The 20,540-nt window shown below is 39.0% G+C and overlaps 1 protein-coding gene and 1 long non-coding RNA gene across 2 annotated transcripts; one reads left to right on the top strand and one right to left on the bottom strand.

The window, feature by feature from the left end:
- The first annotated feature begins 2,541 nt into the window (after positions 1 to 2,541).
- preb (prolactin regulatory element binding) lies at positions 2,542 to 16,610 on the top strand. Its single transcript, XM_088326247.1, has 10 exons — positions 2,542 to 2,698; positions 4,643 to 4,832; positions 4,912 to 5,110; positions 5,950 to 6,194; positions 6,259 to 6,339; positions 6,434 to 6,561; positions 8,266 to 8,439; positions 10,453 to 10,525; positions 13,872 to 14,031; positions 14,116 to 16,610. Exons 2-10 carry the CDS (start codon positions 4,698 to 4,700, stop codon positions 14,208 to 14,210), a joined length of 1,290 nt encoding a protein of 429 aa, XP_088182373.1. The 5' UTR covers positions 2,542 to 2,698; positions 4,643 to 4,697; the 3' UTR covers positions 14,211 to 16,610.
- LOC148371698 (uncharacterized) lies at positions 10,301 to 19,458 on the bottom strand. The gene is made up of 3 exons (XR_015849482.1): positions 19,330 to 19,458; positions 14,100 to 14,304; positions 10,301 to 10,892 (listed from the first exon to the last, which is right to left on the bottom strand). It is a non-coding gene; the product is annotated as an uncharacterized LOC148371698 (long non-coding RNA).
- Between the last annotated feature and the right edge of the window lie 1,082 nt (positions 19,459 to 20,540).

The raw sequence follows: 20,540 nt of genomic DNA, 5'->3' as shown, positions 1-20,540 counted from the left end.
GCAAGCTAAAGCTTTACACAGAAAAACAACGGTGACTGGATGAAGATGGCGCTGTTACTCAGTCAGATTAGGAGGCTTGTCCTGCTACAGGTAGTTATTGAAACCAGTACTATCTGTTTCATGTCGGGGGAACCCAAGCCCTACACAAAAAATAGCCTGAAAAAAGTTGAGTGCCATCTGGCTGTATTTGCCCAAGACACAGCACAGGAAGTGGTTCCCATGCGGTTAAGGGTTCCGTGAATTGTAATGTAATTGGATGTTGATAAGATTTTAGTGTAGCAGACACCCAAACTATGGAGCAAAGACATTAATGAACGTTGAGCTTGCAAGGCAAACAGGAGAGGACTGGTAAGTGGATAAAAATCCAACCTGTTCTAAAGTCTTAAATGTTTTTTTCATGGTTACAAAAAGCAGGTCTTAAAAGGGTGAGGTGTCAGTAAGAACAGTATCACCATTAGCCAATAGGGACAATGATGTAAACAGTGCGTAGTAGTCAAAATAGAATAGAATCGAATATAATCAAATATAATCAAATAGATTCAAATAGAATCAAATAGAAGAGAATATAATACAACATAAGAGAATAGAAGAGAGTAGAATGAACTATAATAGAATACCTGTGAACTTATACATTTATTACATATTTGATGCGTTTTTTGAACATTTAAAATTGTTTATGTAGTACAACAATTGTACATTAATTTTCTTTTTTAAATTAAAAAAACAAAAAGGCGTTTTTTTTTTAAAAAACAATCTCATCCTGCCCATTTCAGCTTTGGTCCATCGGTAGCAGATGACAACTTCATCGTCGATTGCTAAAATTGTTGCGTTACACTAACTAACCAACCAACAACTAACAACTAACCAACCAATGTTAGTCATTGGTCCATCGCAAGTACAATATCAGCTTCCACTGCTAAGCGGACGACACTCAACTATATCTTACGTTGGAGAAATCTCCCACACTAAACTGTGGAAATTTGGAGGCCTGCCTCATTGAGATAAAAGAGTGGATGTCACTCAATTTCTTGCGTCTTAACTCTGAAAAGACCGAAATGTTAGTCATTGGTCCATCTTAATGCCGTGACTTATTCTCAAAAACTGCTGTGAACATTGACAAATGTCACATCACACAGAGTGACTCAGTTAAAAATTTAGGTGTCATATTTGACCCTGATCTATCCTTTGAAACGCATGTAAAGAAAATTACTAGAACCGCTTTCTTCCATCTTCGTAACATTGCTAAAGTCCGTTCAATACTGTCTCAGTCGGATGCGGAAATTATAATTCATGCTTGTTACCTCCCGTCTCGATTACTGTAATGCACTACTCTCTGGTCTCCCGAAGTCTAGAATCAAGTCTCTTCAGCTGGTACAAAATGCCGCAGCGAGGCTTTTAACTAGGACAAAAAAGTACGATCACATAACACCGATTTTGGCTAACCTGCATTGGCTCCCAGTTAGCCTTAGATGTGATTTCAAGGTTCTCTTAGTATTATACAAAATCATACATGGACTTGCTCCCTCTTATCTTTCAGATCTGATTTCCCCCTATGTCCCGGTCCGAAGCCTACGATCTGAGAGTGCCGGTCTTCTGGTGATCCCAAGAGCAAAGAAGTGTTCTGCTGGTTCGAGAGCGTTCTCCATCCGGGCACCGGTGCTGAGGAATGCTCTTCCCCCTGAGATCCGATCTGCAACCTCAGTGGAAATGTTTAAATCTAAACTTAAAACTCACTTCTACTCCATAGCATATGAATAACCTACTCTTCTCGTCGGCTGAAAAATAGTCTGTGTAATATAGTGTAATAATCTGTGAAGCCCTTTGAGACTCTTTGTGATTTAGGGCTATACAAATAAAAATGACTTGACTTGACTTGACAAATATTATCTTCGATCAAACATTTTTTGGTAAATAAAATAAAGTTTTTCTACACAAATTACATTTTTTTATTCAACATAGTATGTCTGGTTGTGAGTAAATAGGTGCTGCGTTGTGTTGGTCAGGTTTATCAAGGGGAATTGCAATTTTTAATATGGGGAGCAATTGGCATGGGTTTACAGAAGAATAGAATAGAATAGAATAGAATAGAATAGAATAGAATAGAATAGAATAGAATAGAATAGAATAGAATAGAATAGAATAGTCTTTATTGTCAATGATAACAACGCAGTGAACATTGCACAAGATTAGACATGACACTCCGGAATAGTGATTAAAAACGTATTAAGACTTAAAACAACGAACAAAACTGCGCAATAATAGCCAAAGTAACGAACAACCCTGGCATCCCAGGAAATTTGCTTCGTAGGTGTCCAACCAAATTCTCAATTGTACAAAAGCAGAATTAAAACAAATCTGAACAAACATTTAATGATTTACATATGTATATTGTTATGTTTGGTATTTTTTTTTTACTTATAATGATACCATTTAAAATTTCTTGAAAAGGTGTAAAAAAATAATATTCATTATTTTGGTTAACGTCACGGTGCAAGTGACGTCACTCGTTGTTGCTGACGTGTTCACGAAGCAGCCCTGAGCCCCGAACGTGACGTCACGTTGCGTTGTATCATGGACGCGTCGGCCATTTTACACATCACAAGACTTTGATCAAAATTGCTCAAAATGAAATAATCTTCTTTCGCTCTTGTTGAGGCAATTGTACGACTGCATGAGGAAGACGCGAGCTTGTGCACAGGTAGGAGATGCCAAGTTCAATCCGCCATATAAATGCTACAATAGCGGAAGGAGAGGCTAACTAGCTTAGCTGCCAAACAAATGGAACGTAATAGTTTACTCCAAAGCCTTCTCCAAAAATGTATTTCCAGTTAAAATTGTCTGGTTTGTTAAGATTCACGTACATTCTTCAAATTTGTCTAGATTAATGTGTTGTGGTAGTGGTCCTGTGATTATATTTTACGCATTCGCTGTCATTACTACCCGTCAGTAGTAAAGTGCAATTATATATATCTTAAATACCGAAATCTGCAACTAAAAATCATACATCTGTAGAATGACTGCTTGTTTAGGTGTGACATTGGTTACTGATTATAAGAAGTAAAGTTAAATCGTATGGATTGAATTTTTTAGTCAAAATATTTTCTAATGAAAATATCTCCCCTAAAAAACGTAAAACATTCTATAAACTAATGCTATTAGAAGAAATGAAGTATTTCAAGTAAGGCTGTTAACTATGTGCATTTGCCTTGAAAATACACACTCTTGATAATTTCTCATCATTGCCACCAGTGGTTGGTCGGCGACCCTGCAAGGTCTTCCCCTCTAACATAAAAAATATCTGAATCATGTAATAATAATTATATATTGACCATGAATACCTAATAATTTGAAATTATCTCAGCTTCCTTTCGTTGCTTTGCCTTTGGTTCCGCTGCTTACTGAAGTAGCTTTCATATTTATTTTTGGGTCCACTGACTGCAAAACGATTAACATCCTTTATAGTTTGTTGTTTGAGACATTTTTTTATGAGTTGATGGGAAAATGTTAAGAATGTCCGTAATTTTGAGCAGTTGAAAATTGGACCGTGAACCACAGCAGCAGTACATTCTTAAGACTTGCGGTATTTAGAGAGCGAGGCAGAGAAACAAAAAAGAACAATGAAAATGCCTGTCCCGAACGTAGTTAATGACCCAAGAGCCAAGAAGAGGTTCGAGAGCGTTTTCCATTCGGGCCCCGGTGCTGTGGAATGCTCTTCCCCCTGAGATTTGATCTGCCACCTCAGTGGAAATGTTTAAATCTAGGCTTAAAACACACTTCTATTCTATAGCATATGAATAAACTATATTTTATGTTGAAAATTTCTGTGTATTATTTGTTATCGCAGCATCCATTGCAGCCTGGTAATCCTGGAAGGTGGATAAAATCATGTGCAGTCCCTTCTGAAGGTTTCTTAATTTTCCTCATGTTGAGGTTTATTGAGTTTTTCCTTGCCCTCATGTATGTTTTGGATCAGGGGATAGTGTACTAATAGTCAGTGGTTTGCAATAATCTGTGGTCTGTGCAGACCTTTGAGACTTAGTGATTGAGGGCTATACAAATAATAATAATAATTTCCTTTGTATTGTCATTCTTTGTAACAATGTACACAGAACGAAATGTCGATACACCTGACCCGTTGTAGCGAGTCGATGCAGCCGCAGCCAACAGAGGGCGCCGCCATTAAAACATGACTTGACATTTTAGGCCAGAATTGGAGGGCTGCTCACTACCTTATTCATACAACGTTTTAAAGGACATCACATACCATCATTATTACAACATCGTATGATTTGAAACCTGTAGTATGGTGAATAAAATTAAGGGATATTGAGAGGGGTTGTACATGAGGTGTCCCCCTTCTCGGATAATGAGGCTGCAATGGATGTTGTAAGGACATCAATAGACAATACATGGTCAACATCAACAATGAACATAAACAATAACTGAAAGACAAAGCAGTAGTAAGAAATATAAAAGTAATTGAAGAGCCATTAGCCCCTGCACCCATGTGCTTAATCATCACATTAGGAACCTTAGTTTGATCTTCTTTTGCGATTAAAGTATTATTTTTTGGACTTACAAAGGAGTTATCCAGAAGGTGGGCCCTCAAAGCTCCACTCGCTGAAACCTACTTTTACTTCAGGTGGGCTCGAATGCAACAATTTCATGAAGAACCGTGAGTGACTTGCAGGCCAGCAATGGGCAAATCGAAGGTGCCAGATCTGTACAGAGCCCCATTTCCCTTGTACTCCATAAAGGTCGACCCAAAAGCCGGTCTTGTGGTCGTTGCAGGGGGAGGAGGGGCTTCCAAAACCGGTATCACAAATGCTGTGGTAAGTACACTTACTTTACCTTTCTGCTTCTCTGTGAAAATGATAATGTGGGCCCAAGTGATTCACGGTTGTGTTTTAGCATTTTCTGGAGCTGCAGTTTGTGGGAGAGAAAGAATACAGTGCCAGCCTGCTTCACTCCCACGACACGGGAATGCGTGCCACCATGAATTTGGCGTTAGGCAATGGGGTAATCGCTGCCGGTCAAGACGGAATTTGCTCGCTGATGAAATTTGATGACTGCATGCAGAAATGTAAAGGAAGAGCTGGCGATCATGAAGGTAGAAAAAGTTCTGCTTTAACCTGAGATGCTACTTCTTGGAAAATAGTAATATTTTAAAAAACACTCCCAAGGGAAATGTCATTCATTAAAAAAATTACAATATTGATTTGATCGATACGCATAAATTCATGAATTATCATATAAAACTGCAGTTGCATTTATTTTACATTACACGAAGCTCACCTAGAGGGAGCTTACATGGCTGTCCGCGGTACTCATTAACTTCTTTGTTACTCGAGAAAAGAAATAAGTGTGTATATGTGTCTGTGAGAGGAATTGTTGTCCTAAAACGTTTTTTTCCCCAGATCTAAAAATGAATTATGAGTAATTTTATTTAAAATAATGTTGGTTGGACATTTTCTAAATCCCTTCTGTAGGGGAGACATCATTTCAAAAATGTTACCAATAGGTTCATAGTTTACTAGACACTCAATATAAAGAGAGAAGACCTCAATGTATTTTGAGCTTGCAAGGAGGGCGGGAGAAACTCCAAAATCTGTTCTAAAAGCCCTCCCCTCAGTCCATTCTTTTTATTAAATCCCCTAGGTTACAAATAGCCTTAGCATTATTGGCCGATAGGGACGATTATCGAAACAGAGCATCATATTCAAATAACCAACTGTTATCTTATATCTCCTTTGCAGGTGTATAATATCAAAAAGAGACTAAACCTATTATTTGCCCTCATGTAGGTTTTGGATCGGGGGATGGTGTCATAATAGTCTGTGGTTTGCAATAATCTGTGGTCTGTGCAGCCCTTTGATACTCTTTGTGATAAAGGGCTATACAAATAAACATGACCTGACTTGACTATCAGTTTCTGTGCTTTCTTTTTAGACAACAACATGCAAAAAGGTAGCGCCAGACAACGAGGAGGCAAAAGAAACAAAGGTGAAAAGGAAAACGCCCCCATCTCCGAGTCCGATACGAAGGATGAGACGGCCCACCTCTCTGTGACCGCCCTAGCTGAGCTGGAGTCAGACTTAAACCCTGTGGACCCCCTCCAAAAAGTAGTTAGATTCAGTCAAGACATGAGCCTTCTTTTGACAGGGGGCACGGACGGGCATATTCGAGTGTGGGAGGTAACTATGAAATTCTTTATTTTATGTATCTTATTTCAATAAAAAAATGTCAATTTCCTTTCAGTTTCCATCCCTGAAGAAAAAGTTTGACTTCAAAGCGCATGAAGGAGAAATAGAAGACCTGGATATGAGCCCAGGAAACAAGGTTGCGCACTCGTATTTCCTTGTCATAAAGTACTGAAGTGACATAAATAGCATGCCGTTTACTTCTTTTCCTGAATGATTCTGTTTCTGTGCAGCACTTAGTGACTGTCAGCAGGGACTTTGCCTGCAGTGTATGGCGCAGCAACCAACACGTTATGAGTCTTAAATGGCATGAAACCGTGCCTAAGATGGCTGAAACCACATATCGATATATGGCTTGCAGGTAAAAAGAAACCGTCTTGGTCATATAATGGCCCCTGTACTTACAAGCTACTATAACGACAAGAAATTCAAGATAGGAGATCTTTTGAGCAAAAAAATTGCCTGACATACGATAGAAAATTCACGCTATGAGAGTTTCTGGACTCTTAACACTAAAGACCTCTCAACACTAGTATCAGATCCCAGTTAGCACGTGCACTGCCTGCCAAATGGACCTGATCCCACGCGGTTGTGTTATTGATTTTCATTCCATTGTTTAAGTATTCTCATTAGTCTCTCATGCTCCCTCACTCCACCGCCTCTTTTAGCGACCGCCAACTCTCATTTATTTCGTTAATCTCATTTTTTCATTTTACCGTATTTTCCGCACTATAAGGCGCACCGGGTTATAGGGCGCACCCCGAAAAAATAGTTTTCGGTCCTATTTTTGACATACATAAGACGCACCGGATTATAAGGCGCTACAATGGGAACGTGGACAAAACAGTCAGATAGTTCAGTCCAACTTCTTACCTCCTTAACATTCCGAAAGCTTGCAAAGACGCGTCGAGAACACGTGCGGATGCGGTGTCCGTACGATGTCACTCAAATGCATCGATCCATCATTCAGAAGGTTAAAGTCTTGGGATTCTTTTTCGCTCGCAACTTTACTGTGCATATGACAATAAACACTTGGAATTGAGTTTAATTTAAAAATAGACACTCCATTCCATCCATTATCTGCACCGCTTATCACAGAGACATCGAGTTCAGTCTGAAACAAGATACAGGGATAATATAAAACCTGGAGTAGCTCACCGAAGTCGTTGTGTTCATAATAATGTGCAGCCAATGTCCTCTTATATCCATGAGTGTGATAAATCCAAGAGAGTTAAAATATTTACAAATACAGTACAGAAAAGTAAAATACTGTTTTCTCTATGCCGTCAACCCAACGTGCTATTCACATTCATCTTTTTCGGCCAATTACAGGCTTTGTTTTGCCGCTTAAGCCAATGCCAGCCTGTAAATGATAAAAAGGATCCGCCCCTTGACATCCGAATAACTGTAGCCAATAGTGATCGATTCAACTGATGATTGACACATCTTTTCCGGCCAATTGCAGGCTTTGTTTTGCCGTTTAAGCCAATGCCAGCCTGTAAATGATAAAAAGGATCCGCCCCTTGACCTCCGAATAACTTTAGCCAATAGTGATCGATTCAAATGATGATTGACACATTGGTTAGCCAATGAAACGCTGGTAAATAAATCCCAGCATACACCGCGTACTACTTGGCGTTCGGGGGGAAATCTAGTCGGCGGCTGCAAGTTAGTTGGAAGACTTTGCGAATGTTGATCCATAAGTAAGGCGCACTGTATTATAAGGCGCATGGTCAGCTTTTGAAAAAGATTAAGACTTTTAGGTGCGCCTTATAGTGCGGAAAATACGGTACTACAGTATTTTTAATGTTCTATGACTATATGAATGTTTTACGTGATCAGGAAGTTCTGTTTGATTGCTATTGAGGGTCAACTTAAATGATTTTGTGAGAACGGGAACAGATTAATTGGTTCAGTTATTTCTTATTGGGAAAATTTGTTGGTGATATGACAAAATCTGAATAATACCTCGATCAGGAACAAATTAATCTCGTTTGAGGAGGGGCCACTGTATTTTTATACCATCATGAAGACAATAACAATGTATTATGGTTGTATATTTCAGGTTTGGACAGGTTGAAGACCAGAAAGACGCACTACGGCTGTACACGGTTCAGATCCCCCACAAACGAGAACGAAAACCTCCACCATGTTACCTCACCAAGTGGGACGGAAAAAGTTTCCTTCCCATGTTGACCGCTCCTTGCGGGCCAGAGGTCATCTCTAGCTTTGCTGTCAGGTAATGTTAAATTCTGTTAGACTTAGAAAGCTGGTATATAATTCATGCACTGTCATGTGGTTATTTTTCATCTTAGATAGATAGATAGATACTTTATTCATCCCCTAAGGGAAATTCACATTTCCAGCAGCATCCCTGAGCTGAGAACAATACAATAATAAAGCCAAAAGAATACAATATACAAATACCCAGTGTGACGTGCAAATGCCCACTTTAGCATGTTATATCGAGTAACTAAATAGTGCTACACAGAACACATAATGCAGTAAGATTCGGTAATATCCAATGTAGGTGGTGTGGTTTAATGTGGGCCTTTACTCTGCCGGGTGGAGTTAAAGAGCCTCATGGCATGAGGAAGAAAAGATCTCTTCAGTCTTGGGTCAAACGGGGCATTCAGAACCTGAGATCATGAATGGATATTGATTAGGACTAAAACAACAAATCGATAAAATTGATTATTAAAAGAATTGGCAACGAATTTCGTCATTGATTCGTTGTGTCGTGCAATTTATGGCTGGAATTGCTTCGTGACATTGTAACGTATTTGAGCTGCTGAGGGGACATGCTTGTAGTACAATTTAAATCCAGCAGAGGGGGACTCGAGATCACATTGTGTTGCGTGATGAAACACGTGGGAGAGGTGGCCTAAGCCTATGTTTATAAACATTACTCAATTTCTCCACCGATGATGCTTCTTTTTTTGCACTTTATAAATGTAAGGCACTTCCCTTACATTTAAGCAGGTGTATAGTATACATTTCGATTTATTTTTGTCAATTGTTAAGCTAATTTACTAACACTTTTTAATTGTTTTATATTATAGAATATTTTTTATGTTTTGTCTGCTATTTTTCTATCTGTCCTTCAATATTTGAAAGAAGAGGACATTAAAAATATGCTTTTAAAAAATCAGATTCATTGATTTAATAGAAGAAATAATTGACCAATTTATCAGTTATTTAAAAAATGGTTAGTGGCCAAAAACATCATTAATTTATAATAACTATTGATTTGAATGATAAGTAAAAATACAAGAACTATCTTTTGAATGTACATTGTTCAGAAAAAAACTCTTAAGTCATGGAATTTGTATTTATTTTACATAACATGAGGCTCACATAGAGGGTCAGACATTGTTTTCCTGCTAAGGGTACCCCAGAAAGCCAAAAACCTTGTGAAAGACTAGTTAAAATAATGAGAGGGAAAATGGTGCCGTTTATCTTCGTAGTTTATCTTCCTTGTGCTTTTTTAGCACTTGTCCTTATTTTGTTGGCACAACATTTTAATTGGTACTTTTAGGACCTCTCTCTCTCTCTCTCTCTCTCTCTCTCTCTCTCTCTCTCTCTCTCTCAGATCAGGGGATGGTGTAATAATAGTCTGTGCAATAACCTGTGCAGCCCTTTGAGACTCTTTGTGATTAAGGGCTATACAAATAAAAATGACTTGACTTAAAGTTTTCCAATGCATACAGATAGACACAATGTGTGTTTCCTTCCTTATTTATCTAAATTTCATCCATCTATCTAAACTATCCCAGCTCAGTGGTCTTGGTGGTAGGGCGCCCGCCCCGAGACTGGGAGGTTGCTGATTCGAGCCTCAGCTGGGTCATATCTATAAAGATGTGTGTGTGTGTGTATATATATATATATATATATATATATATATATATATATATATATCTCTCTCTCTCGCTCTCTCGCTCGCGCTCGCTCGCTCGCGCTCGCTCGCTCTCTCAGACGGATAGTTAAAGATGGGTTAAACTGCCAGTTTTTTTTTTTTTTTTTTTTTTTTTTTTTTAAGGTCCTTGAAAACTGCTTGTCATACCAGTGCTTTGAGTGTGATTTGTTTGTTGTCCTTCTAAAGTGTAAAACGCAAAATCAATTTATCACTTAAGCCATGTCATTCAAGGCACACATTATGTAAGGACAAATAGCTTTTACTATTAGTCAGTTGCATAAACTGTGTCCATAACTTGAAATATCTTTCACAAGTGTAATTTCCTGTCTCCAACAGTGACTCTGGAACGTTTCTCGGACTGGGAACTATAACTGGATCCATAGCGATCTACATTGCATTCTCTCTTCAGGTATGTAACATTTTAAATTCTTTAATTATTCGAACAAATGATCATTAAATGTGATCAAAACTAAGTTTGTTATTCGGCAAAGGCACTGTGAACACGTAGGTACGAATAGCAATTGATTGGGTTGAAATCGAAAGGGTGAATGTAAATAATTTCCTTGGAGTTACAATTGATGATAGGCTGAGTTGGAAACATCACGCACATACAGTTCAGAGTTTGAAAAAGCATTACAGTAATAAACAAGGAAAAACAACTACTGGTTTGTAAGACACTTGGCACACTTTACTCTTCACTTGTCTTGCCATACTTACTTTACTGCGCTGAGGTTTGGGGAAATAACCATAATATTTCACGACAGTCACTTGTCCTACTGCAGAAAAGAGCAGTCAGAATTATTCATCGAGTCAACTATTTGGAACACACTAAACTTTTTATACAATCAAAACTGTTGAAATTTCCTGACATATCATCTCAAACAGCAATTATTATGTATAAGGCAAAAAGCAGGTTATTTCCAGCAAATATACTGAACATATTTAGGAATCTGGAGGGGGAGGCTATCAGTTTAGGGGGAGACATAAGTTAAAATTTTGAAATGTAAGAACAACATTGAAGTTTTTGTATATCTGTAAACTATGGAACAATCTTAACGAGGACCTGAAGCAAAGTCCAACTATCCATCAGTTTAAGAAAAGGTACAAATATATGTAACTTAGTGGTTACAAAGGAAAACGACCATGAATGATTACTGGTAAATTTGATTTATGTGTTAATATCGTACAGTAACGAGAGTCAGGGAGATCTAGGTATGTTTGTATGTAGCTACACATGAAGGTGCATATTTGTGTAGTGTAATATATGTGTAATATAGTGGGGAGGTGTTGTAAAAGGATAGTGGGATGTTTAGACATGTTCTAAGGGATGGGCAGGGCACCTGTATGATGCGGCAGGGGTAGACCAGTGAAAGCTGTCGGACCCTGCTGTTGAACAGAAGAGTGTGTTGTGTCACCCTGACTCGAGTGACATGGCCGCTTTCTTGTGTCCCGTTTCATCTGGAGGGAGGAAAGCATGACCCACTTGGGTACCGAGGTGCTTAACTTGTTTGGGTGTTTGGGCATTTGGGTTGGCCATGGTCGAAACATTTTTGTGTGTGTTTTTTGCTTTTTCTCTTTTTTTATTTTCTTTGTTTTTGGATGTTTGTTTTGCTGTCTTTCACCCCTCTCGAGGGATATGACCAGGGTGTGTGTGTGTGTGTATATATATATATATATATATATATATATATATATATATATATATATACATGCATCTTTGTGTATGTAATCATTTCCCTTAGGGGATGAATAAAGTATCTATCTATCTATCTATCTATCTATCTATCTATATATAATTGTTTGAGTGTAAATGCATGTATGTAGCCTGTGTATATACAGTGCATCCGGAAAGTATTCACAGCGCTTCACTTTTTCCACATTTTGTTATGTTACAGCTTCATTCCAAATTGTATTAATTCAATCTCTTATCTCAAAATTCTACACAAAATACTCCATTATGACAATGTGAAAGTTTTTTTTTTACTTTTTTTGAATTTATTAAAAATAGAAAACTAAGAAATCACATTTACATAAGTATTCACAGCCTTTGCTTAATACTTTGTTGATCCACCTTTGGCAGCAAATACAGCCTCAAGTCTTTTTGAATATGATCCCACAGGTTTAGCACACCTATCTTTAGGCAGTTTTGCCCATTCTTCTTTGCAATAAGTCTCAAGCTCAATCAGGTTGGATGGGAGACGTTTGTGCACAGCCATTTTCAGATCTCTCCAGAGATGTTCGATCTGATTCAAGTCCGGACTCTGGCTGGGCCACTCCAGGACATTCACGGAGTGGTTCTGAAGCTAAACTTTTGAGATCTTGGCTGTGTGCTTTGGGTTGTTGTCCTGCTGAAAAATGAACCTTCGCCTCAGCCTGAGGTCAAGAGCGCTCTGGAGCAGGTTTTCATCCAGGATATCTCTATATATTGCTGCATTAATTTTTCCTTCAATCCTGACTAGTCTGCCAGTTCCTGCTGCTGAAAAACATCCCCACAGCATGATGCTGCCACCACCATGCTTCACTGTAGGGATGGTATTGGCCTGGTGATGAGAGGTGCCTGGTTTCCTCCAAACATGGCGCCTGGCATTCACACCAAAGAGTTCAATCTTTGTCTCATCAGACCAGAGAATTTTGTTTCTCATGGTCTGAGACTCATTCAGGTGCTTTTTGGCAAATTCCAGACGGGCTTCCATGTTCCTTTTACTAAGGAGTGGCTTTCGTCTGGCCACTCTACCATACAGGCCTGAACGGTGGATTGCTGCAGAGATGGTTGTCCTTCTGGAAGGCTCTCCTCTCTCCACAGAGGAACGCTGGAGCTCTGACAGAGTGACCATCGGGTTCTTGGTCACCTCCCTGACTAAGGCCCTTCTTCCCCGATCGCTCAGTTTAGAAGGCCGGCCAGCTCTAGGAAGAGTCCTGGTGGTTCCAAATGTCTTCCATTTACGAATAATGGAGGCCACTGTGCTCATTTGGACCTTCAAAGCAGCAGAAATTTTACTGTATCCTTCCCCAGATTTGTGCCTCAAGACAATCCTGTCTCGCAGGTCTAAAGACAGTTCTTTTGACTTCATGCTTGGTGTTTGTGCTCTGACATGCACACTCAACTGTGGGACCTTATATAGACAGGTGTGTGCCTTTCCAAATCATGTCCAATCAACTGAATTTACTGCAGGTGGACTGCAATTAAGCTGTAGAAAGATCTCAAGGATGATCAGTGGAAAAAAGATATACCTGAGCTAAATTTTGAGCTTCATGGCAAAGGCTGTGAATACTTATGTAAATGTGATTTCTTAGTTTTCTATTTTTAATAAATTCAAAAAAAGTAAAAAAAAAACCTTTTCACATTGTCATAATGGAGTATTTTGTTTAGAATTTTGAGTTAAGAGATTAAATTAATACTTTGGAATGAGGCTGTAACATAACAAAATGTGGAAAAAGTGAAGCGCTGTGAATACTTTCCGGATGCACTGTATGCACATGTGTATGTCTATGTATGTGTATATACAATACATATATTTGTTTTTGTTTAGTAAAGGGGTGTGGGCTAATAAGCTACGCTTCTGCTCACTCCTTTTTGAATATGTATTTTGTTTTCTCTTCCTTTGTTTTCTGGTTTATGCAGCTTCCACATTTGTTTTTCTATTTTACATGTTTTTGAGAAATTCTTGACAATAATCAGGAAGCATTGCAGTGCTTCTAATGCATATTCGGAATAATGACATCATCATTGATAATTTCTTCCATTGTCCGTGCAGAGGTTATACTTTGTGAAGGAGTCCCATGCTATCGTTGTGACGGACTTGGCCTTCCTTCCCGATACGTTCAAAGGCCGGAATATAAAGGGACCCAACGAGACGGTCCTGTTTAGTGTAGCTGTAGACAGCCGCTGCCAGCTACACTCCGTCCGCAACCAAAGTACGTAGTGTAACATTATCCATTTCCGCTACCTCAATTAACAGCCTTGTGTTCTTTCAGTAACATACTTTTTGTTGTTGTCAGGAACGTTTCCCTTGTGGCTGGTGGTGTTCTTCTGTGGCCTGTTGCTGGTGGGCATTGTTGTGCTCCTCCAGTACGTCTCCCCAGACGTCTTCTGAGTTTACACACTCTTCATTGAGGAGTTGCACCCTCAACCTTAAACTGCTTTCAAGGTCCCGACATCTCCCTTGGCACCAACTCAGGGTTGTTCATCTAAGACGTGTTAGCGAAACAGACACCTAAAATAGGTTTTCATTTGCTTTGATTCATTGCTGATAGTGTTTATGTTGACCACAAAGGTCAGGGGTCGGGAACCTATGGCTCTTTTCATGAGTACATCTGTCTCACAGACAAAATGAAACCCATGGTGATCTGCTTTGCATCGTGAAAACTAAGTTCATGTGAAGCAGAAACAACAAGACAGATACAGTATGTCACATGGGCAAGTACACCTCTCACATTTCTGCAGGGATTTCATCATAATTTTTAATTGAACAACACTAAAGAAACACCGCTTTGACACAATCAAAGGTGGTCTGTGTAAAGCTTATGTAGCAGTGTAAATTTAAGTTCTCCCTTCAAAAACTCAAAAAGTAGCTGTCAATAACTAAACTCTTTTGCAACAAAATTGGGTACACCCTAAAAGGAAAGTTCCTGATATTTTGTGTGGTACCATGATTTTGCAGGACCACTTTAATCCATCTGGCCAAGGATTTTACCAGACCCTTACAAATTGCCTCTGGAATGCTCTTCCACTCCCCCATGACAACATGACTTAGCTGGGGGATATTCAAGATCTTTTTCTTCTCCACCTTCTGCTTAAGGTTGCCCCAAATATGTTCTATTGGATTTAGATCTGGAGACATGTTTGGCCAGTCCATCCTATTTAGCCTTGGTCATCTTAGATGTCTATTTAGGGCCATTGTCAAGCTGGAACATTGCCCTGCAACCCAGTTTCTGGAGGGAATTGTTCTCTGCTCGTTTTTCACTTTACATGTTTGAGTTAATGTTTTCCTTAACGAAATGCAATTCCTCAAATACAGTTGCACTCTTTCAGTCCCAAACCATGACATTCCCAACACCATGCTTGACCTTAGGCATGGCAAAAACATGCTTGTACTCCTCACATGGTTGCTGCCACACATGCTTCACATTGAGCCAAAAAAATTCATCTTTGCCTCAACTGACCAGGGGATATATTTCCAACAAGTCATGGCCTTTGTTGACATACTTCTTTTCATTGTGTCAAAGTGATCCATCTTCAGTGTTCCATCTAACATAATGAAATCTATGCAGAAATGTTAGGATTGTACTCACTTTTGTGGCGTACTGTATCTGGTTTAGTCCAGAATAAATAGGCCAATTACAGTCTACAGTCAAGGTGTTACAACAACAAACTCCGTTTTGGTTGTATGTTTCTATGAAACCCTGTATATGGAACCTAATTAAACAATGTATATTTACTGTTGAGACACTTTATGACAAAACTCTCAGAATAACACCTAAAAACGCTAGCCAAGCACCCAGACAAATTTGATTGGGTAGGCAGTAGGGGATGGGATCCGTGCACGCACAACACGCTCTCTTCTTCCCGCCCTGTGCCCTCTGCACGGAAATCAATCACATCCATATACTTCTCAGTTGCAGTATTTTGTGACATTTTTATAGAAGCACTCTGCTCGCACCTCGATATGAAACCATTAGTTACAACATAATTATAGTCAACATGAGCTTCAATGATTAATGAAGTAACTGGGAGACTATTTTAAGTGGTACATTTGTTGATATGAGAACAAGGCTCTGGCATTGTTATCTCATAAATTTTCCCTAATCATCATATGTCACATAATTGAAATTAAATGCGCTGGAGAGTGGGTCAGGCGGGTTTGTGAATTCTGTCTTAAATTATATGGTGGGTCTCTCAAAAAAATATTTTGAATTAACTGCCAAATCTGCTCTGAGGACAAAAGCTATGTTAAATTTTGTCTTAAAATCTACCGAAATATTTTGCTTTCATGGCTCTTTATGTCAAAAGGGTTCCCGACCCCTGACATAGTTCATTCAAGAAATAGGATCCCCGTTTTTATTTAAAATACTTGTAATTACTGTGTTATGGTATTGGACATCACAAAAATGTATCGCCTCTTGAGTGTCAGATTAGTTTACACCACTATATATGATAGGGGGCAGCAATGACTAGGGAAGGAAGCAGTCCTCTTGTCAAATGCTGGGTTTCTAATAGTAATGAATGTTTCATTTTCCACTATTTGCATTGATATTTCCCCCAAATACTACAGTGTTTGTATTCACCAGATGTCTTCATAGTGGCTAACATTCAAAGTTTTCTACATATTTGCTCTATTACATTGTAATCATGAAAACAATTTGATATTTTAAAACACTTTGAACATGTTCGCTGTGCACATAATTATTAAATAAAATTAATATGTTGAAAAGTGTTTCAAACATTCCATCTACAGATGTACAAATGTGAATAAAATTTTTATGTAGGCAAGTGATACCTGGATGTATGTGTGATGTTTCTTACTATTAGTACAATCATGCATGCGTCAAAAAATAACCTAAAGTGTGCATCTTAGTGATTCATGTACAAGCTCAATAAACTGGTAAGTATGCACTAATATTGTCATAAATGGTTTTAATGTGTACAAATTGGAAATATGCAGCACCACTAAGTATGTGTTTGTATCAATAAGGGTTTTGGGATTGATTCCTGGACATGGCAAGTCATATCCAAGTGTCTTTGACAGTGTGCGGATAGATTTCAATATCATTACCGATATTCGATAATAATAAAGTAATTGGATCAGATTGATACTAATGTCCTGGGATTGATACTTCACTCTTCCACCGTCTCTATGTAGATAGCGCTACCCTTCTCTCCCTCATAGAGTGAGCTTGGCGACAAGTTTACCCTTCTCTCCCTCACAGAGCGAGCTTGGAAACAAGTTTATGCTTGAGTGTATGACTGACGGGCACAATTAATGTAACTCTTTACATGAGCTGCTGCTGTATCCTACCTTCCAGGGAGAAGAGAGGGCCACATCTATGTGCCCACCTCTACCATAAGCTAAAATTTACAGAGGCAAAGAGGAAGCGCTGCCCCATGCTGACTTTTTCCTTTCAATTACAGAATAGGACAATGCCAGCTGTGGTAAAGTTGTCTGCCTCTGTGGCAACACCATACATTTACATAAACACATGACTAAAACACCTGCAGAACATAAACCTGTTAATCCATTGTCACTGACACCTGAGCCAGTGAGTGACAATTGACACTTGCATGATTGACTTTTTTTTTCAAAATATTATGCAATGGATGGTATTTTAGTTTTCCATTTGACATTGATGTACAGTATTTGTGTTCTTGTCTCATTGCTGATTTTTTTTTGTTTGACTCTTGGCTTGTGTTCTGAAACACTTGTAATATAAATGATTCTTTAACCACAAGGGTCGTAGTGGGTACCATTTCCTGTAGGGGGCATCATTTTCCTATGGTGTCTTGCGCAAGTACAGCCTGGTGACGCCCATCCCTCTCCAGGCCAACTTATGTTTCCACCTGGTCTATTTTTTTCCCACTGTTAAAGATCGCAATTTAGTCATTCAATTAAAAAAAAGAAGCCCCTTTGTGCCTTATTTTTTGTGCTATCGTAACTAAACTAATTCGAAGGTGGGGGGGGGGGGGTGTTCAATTATGAAATGATGACATTTCCAAGCAAAAAGTATCAAAATCTGTATTACTACCATATAGTTACTTGGACCGAACCAATATCAAAATGACCAGCATCACCCAAACCTAATTTTAGGGCAAGACACAACCCCAAATTGCTCTGAGTAGTCAGGCGTGGCATTGCAGCAGTATGCTACTGGTGTGTGAATGTGAGTCATTGTAAAGCAGTTAGGCATTACATTTTGGGGCTTGCATTTTCTTCAACCACCTGGCGCTTTGTGTGGTGTGGTGTGTCTTAGGAAAGTACAGCCTGGCAACTCCCATCACTCTCCAGATTGTTTCTGTTTTTTGGGGTGCTAGGGTTTGTTCCTTTATATGAAACACATTACTTGGTTCTATATTTAACAGCAAAAAGAGAAGCCTCCTTATCCGACTGAGATACAGCCTTTTTCATCTTATTGGTGTAAATAGTTATCCCGCTTTTCAGAGGTGAGCAGGACCTTGGTTTAATACGTTCACATACGCTTACCAAATTTACGTTACGTACGTGCAAATTCTCTTGCAGTTTCCAGTTTACTTGAACCCATAAGGTTGACAAAACATTGTGCACAAATGAAAGTAATTGATTGTATGAAACAATAGACCAAATATCTCTTTAAGGTTCACAATGATATATGCTGTATTAGAGAAGACCAAAGCTCTAAAAGTAGACAAAAATTGATCTTATGCATATTGGTAGAACATGGTAGACATGTTACATGTGCATACCTGTCAACCTGTACAGTTTTGCCGTACAAAGTACGTTTTTTGTGCATTCTAAGACGAGTACGACGTACAAGGAAATCTGTACGGAAAAACGCAAATTTTTCAATCGCATGCGTCTGCCGCCTGGGGATTTCCCATCATGCATCATTCCGAAAAAATAAATAAATACTGTGTACGATTATTTTGTATTTTGTACGGGAAAATACGACAGTTTCTACGGGCATGTAGCCGTGGAGGTTGACACGTATGCATGTGATCAAATATTGTACTTCCTGACGCCATCCTCTGGCTGAAACTATCATTACAGCCTCTGTCAAACTGCTTGCATGACGTGCACGTCGTACGTGTCTCTCTTAGACACGCTTGAATAAACTATTATTGTTTTTATGTATATGTCAAAGTTTCCTTGGGCGCAAGACACTGAATCCCTAATGCCCCAATAAGCAGGTCGGCGCCTTGCATGGCTGCATGGCCGCTATTGGTGTGTGTGTGTGTGAATGGGTAAGTGTGAAACACATTGTAAAGAGCTTTGGGAGGTCTTCATTGACTTATAAAGCGCTATATAAATGCAGACCATTTACCATTTTGGGGGATTTGAGTTGACATTTGGACTGTATTTGAAACTGGCCTTTTCTTACTTTCACCATTTTCATCCTGGAATACAATAAAATTCGCTATCACGTACCCCACTTTAGTGACTTGAAAAGCGCTGTATAAATGCAGCGCAGTTTACATTTACAATTTAATTTTAAACTCTTTTAAGGAAACCTCAAATTACGCACCCATCCTTTAGATAATTGGTGAAACACTTGAAGGCATAAGGACCTCCGTCTTCCCTGGTGCAGTCATTGGTAAGTGAAATAAAGAGGATTTCCAAAACCTCAAATATAGATTACCCGAAATTTCATGTGTGATTTGCCAAATTATCAGAAGGCAACAATATGCACTGTGTTTCCACGATCAGTTTGATGACATCATTGACCAAAGTTACATATTTCACTCTGATGATGTCATAAAGATACAATTTACCACCTTTAAACAATCCACTGTGAGATCGCAGATCTATTCAGATTCTCCGCAGCTATACAACGTTTGTTATTCTGAGCGGCACTGTTTGGATCTCAGACAGTTTAGAGATGGGGAACAAAGAGAAGACCACAGAATGTTCAAGTTATGGATCTTGGGTTAAGTGAGGACAACTAGAGTGAACCACAATGGAGTTGTGGGAAAACTCGTGAAAGGTCAAGGAGACCGGGCCATAGCAAATGAGAAAACATTTCTCAGTAAGGAGCTATCTGGTCTTGAACTACACGGGATGAAGATGGAAAAAGAGAAAAACGACTTAATGGCTCAATTTCAAGTTCTGGAAGAAATCAAGACTGTTCTAGATGAGCAAAACAGGTACCTCAATGAAGCGCTGCGGGAATGTCATACATTGAAGATGGATACAGAGAACAGACACTTGAAGGCCCACTTGAAGTATTTACAAGAAAACAAGGATGGTCAGGATAATGAATTTTTGCATCTTGCCCTGGAATGTCTGCAAAATCAGAGCGTGAGGATTAGGAAACAAACTGAAAACCTTTGTGCGGTAGCAAACGTTTTGAAAAAAAATGTTTTCATCATCATCGAAAGTACGGAGAATCTCCTATTGGATTTGTATCAAATTGAAACGCAACGTGACAAAAATCAAGCCGAGATCCATCGTCTGAGAACGGAATTGCAGACAGTCAGGTCAATGCTTCAGGATCAAGATGACTTGATAAGGCGGATCGATGAATCGGAAACTGTCATGAAGAAGGAAAGTGTGGAGAACAAAACATTGAGCAACAAATTGAACGAACTTGACGAAAACAACACCTTTTTAAAAAAACAGAACGAGTTGATTCGAGATGAGCTTGAAAAGAACAAATCGATACAGAGTCAACAGATCACCCACTTGAGGACAGCTTTAAAAGATCATGAACTCTCCAGCGAACAAGTCCAGTTTCTC

The sequence above is a fragment of the Urocampus carinirostris genome, chromosome 2 (genome assembly GCF_059441175.1).
Source record: "Urocampus carinirostris isolate Australia breed hairy pipefish chromosome 2, RoL_Ucar_1.0, whole genome shotgun sequence".
Taxonomy (NCBI): Eukaryota; Metazoa; Chordata; class Actinopteri; order Syngnathiformes; family Syngnathidae; genus Urocampus; species Urocampus carinirostris.
Note: the sequence above shows the minus strand (reverse complement) of the source record. Positions and strands in the feature narration are given on the sequence as shown.